The sequence below is a fragment of the Montipora foliosa genome, chromosome 3 (genome assembly GCF_036669935.1).
Source record: "Montipora foliosa isolate CH-2021 chromosome 3, ASM3666993v2, whole genome shotgun sequence".
NCBI classification, from domain to species: Eukaryota; Metazoa; Cnidaria; class Anthozoa; order Scleractinia; family Acroporidae; genus Montipora; species Montipora foliosa.
Window position 1 is genome coordinate 6,764,041 of NC_090871.1, and position 2,500 is coordinate 6,766,540.

The window sequence follows — 2,500 nt, forward strand, 5'->3', positions numbered from 1 at the left end:
ACTACAGGTAGCTGCTCCAAATGACCATTCTCCGGTGGCCAGAAAGGCAACTGATAGTGGCATGGTGCAACTTGCTTGCAAGATGTCGGTGAGAGCAAGCGAGATAATGTAATAGTTGATGGGGCGGCGTAGTCTCGGGTTTCGATAAACAGCATAACAGACGAGAAGATTTCCAAGCAGTGAAAGGATCATTACCAATGAAAATATGGCTGTTTCTGTTATCACAGCTGAAATGTGTCTGGTTTGCAACTCGCTCGCTTCGGTTGTGGACATGGTCACTTCCTTTTGCTTGTGCTTCCTTCTAGAAACTCTCGTTTAGTTTTATCTGTTTCAAATCTTTTGTGGATGAACTCTCTCTCTCTCTCTCTCTCTCTCTCTCTCTCTCTCTCTCTCTCTCTCTCTCTCTCTCTCTCTCTCTCTCTCTCTCTCTCCCTTCTATACAAGACAATTCTGGGTGTATTCCATTTCAGCCAAGGCGTTTGTTTCTCAAATTCTTCTCAAAGGATATTATTTCAATCTAATCTCGGGCCAATGATCACGAGCGGCTTCCAAACGTTAGCCTTCTGTCGATCACGCAAATGAACTTTTATCATAACTGAAAATAACTAAGGGCAGTGTTCAGGCGAACTCTTCTCTCGAGCTTTATGTGCTCTTTGTTTGACTAGTCAATAAAGTGCCAATTACACGTCAAAATGACACCTAAAAGACGCACTACGCCAGCGCGTCAGCTATCTTAACATATTTTTCACGACAAAGAAAATTGGTTTTTCAACATTAGATTAGCACGATCGGAGTATGACAAGTCACAAAAATTTCAAGAAACAGATTACAATATCTAAAATCAAGTGGTACATTAAACGTACGGAGAAAATATTAACGATTTATGATGGTTACACGATGTAATCAAACACACGACTTCACGGAGAGGGACGGGCTTAAGGCTCCGCCTGCTACTGACATGAATTATCCAACTCACGTAGTAAAAGTACTGTGCTAAGACAGCTGTGCGATTCCCAAAATCCAATTAAAACATTCTTAATGAAAAATCGCGGTTTGACCCGGCGGAACAAACACCTCTTTAGCTCTTTTTCCTAATTTCCCAACCGCGAGAAAACGGCGGTAATTCAGCCATCTCCAAAAAAAAAATTTTTTTTTTCTCAAAAAATATTTAAAGTTAGGGGGAAAAAATACATCATTTTAAAGCTAAGAAAATAGGCTTTCCAACAGCATATAACTTATTTACAGACAACTGAAACATTTTATAAAGGCGAAAGTTGAACGAAATAATTTATGAAAAATAACAGTAAAATATGTTTTCCAGACAAATTTGGTCATTTTAGCGTTGATTACGAATTTTTGGATGCAAAACTAAAATTTTCTGCAATTTATCTGCTTTCTTGGACGTAAATTTGACCGAAAACTGATGAGGCACGAATATTTTTGGATTTTTAGGAATAATCGGATTAGCGATCAATGCGTACTGTGATAATGGAACGGAAGCGATCGCATCATGAACAATTAACCTCTGTTTGCCAAAAACCTCCCAAATAACTGCTTTTTCGACGGAAAATTCATCCCAGAGGATAAAACTGTTTATCACATGGCCCGTACGGCCCCGCGCGCGCTTTCATTGCAAAACTATTGGGAAAATCCCAGTATGAGGGCCGTACGCATTAGCGCGAGCAGGGCCGGAAAAAGCCGTACGGCCCTACTAGGAACAAGTACTGCTCCGTGCGATGCGATTTTAGAAGATTTCGTCGCTTTTAAACATCCAAGTAATTGGTGTGCAGATTTTTGTTTTTTATTTTGTCCTTACTTCATCTTCTGAGTGCTAATAAATATTGTAAAAAGCCCATATGATAAAATGCTTATTGACTGCGCTCGGTCCGTATGGCATGACCTCGGGCCATATATTTTCCCGTCCGGCCCTCCCACTCAGTCAATAAGTACATATCACTGAACATGTAATAAAGGTAAAGATTTTCGAGTGAAAGCGAAAACAAGCGAACATTTTGAGGGAAAACACAATTATGTTTGACTTGATTTGTCTTAATTGTTAATTTCAATTTACAGTGTCCCCAATTAGTGCTTCAGCGCTAGAACGACTAGACACTTGAATAAAGTTCCTTTCCTTTTTATTATGTGATTCATAATCACTATATTTAATAATATATACATATTCAAAAATTGATCAGATATCTACACGTTCTTGAACAAAAAGATGCATTGTCACGGTCAACAGCGTCACATCCTTCCAAAGTTTTCTTGTTTTTTCGCCTGTTACTCTCTATTTTTGCGTTTACTTCTAAAATGCCTCTCTTTTAATTGAAGTTAAACTTTATTATAACATCGAGAGCGTGCTAGTCCAATCCAAATCCTATAGACCTTATTCATAAATGGCGGTCAATTTATAATTATTTTGTCGAAGTGCAAATTAGCCTACCAAGCCTCCATACCATACAGTGAATTGAAAAGAATTCTTGCTTTAAAATGAGGCTTG

The 2,500-nt window shown here is 38.6% G+C and overlaps 1 protein-coding gene across 1 annotated transcript in view; it reads right to left on the reverse strand.

Moving 5' to 3' along the window:
- LOC137995211 (histamine H2 receptor-like) overlaps positions 1-273 on the reverse strand; it is a 951-nt gene extending 678 nt beyond the window's left edge. Inside the window, exon 1 of the mRNA XM_068840785.1 lies at positions 1-273. This exon is cut by the window's left edge and continues 678 nt beyond it. Within this exon, the coding sequence (XP_068696886.1) occupies positions 1-273 (273 nt within the window).
- Between the last annotated feature and the right edge of the window lie 2,227 nt (positions 274-2,500).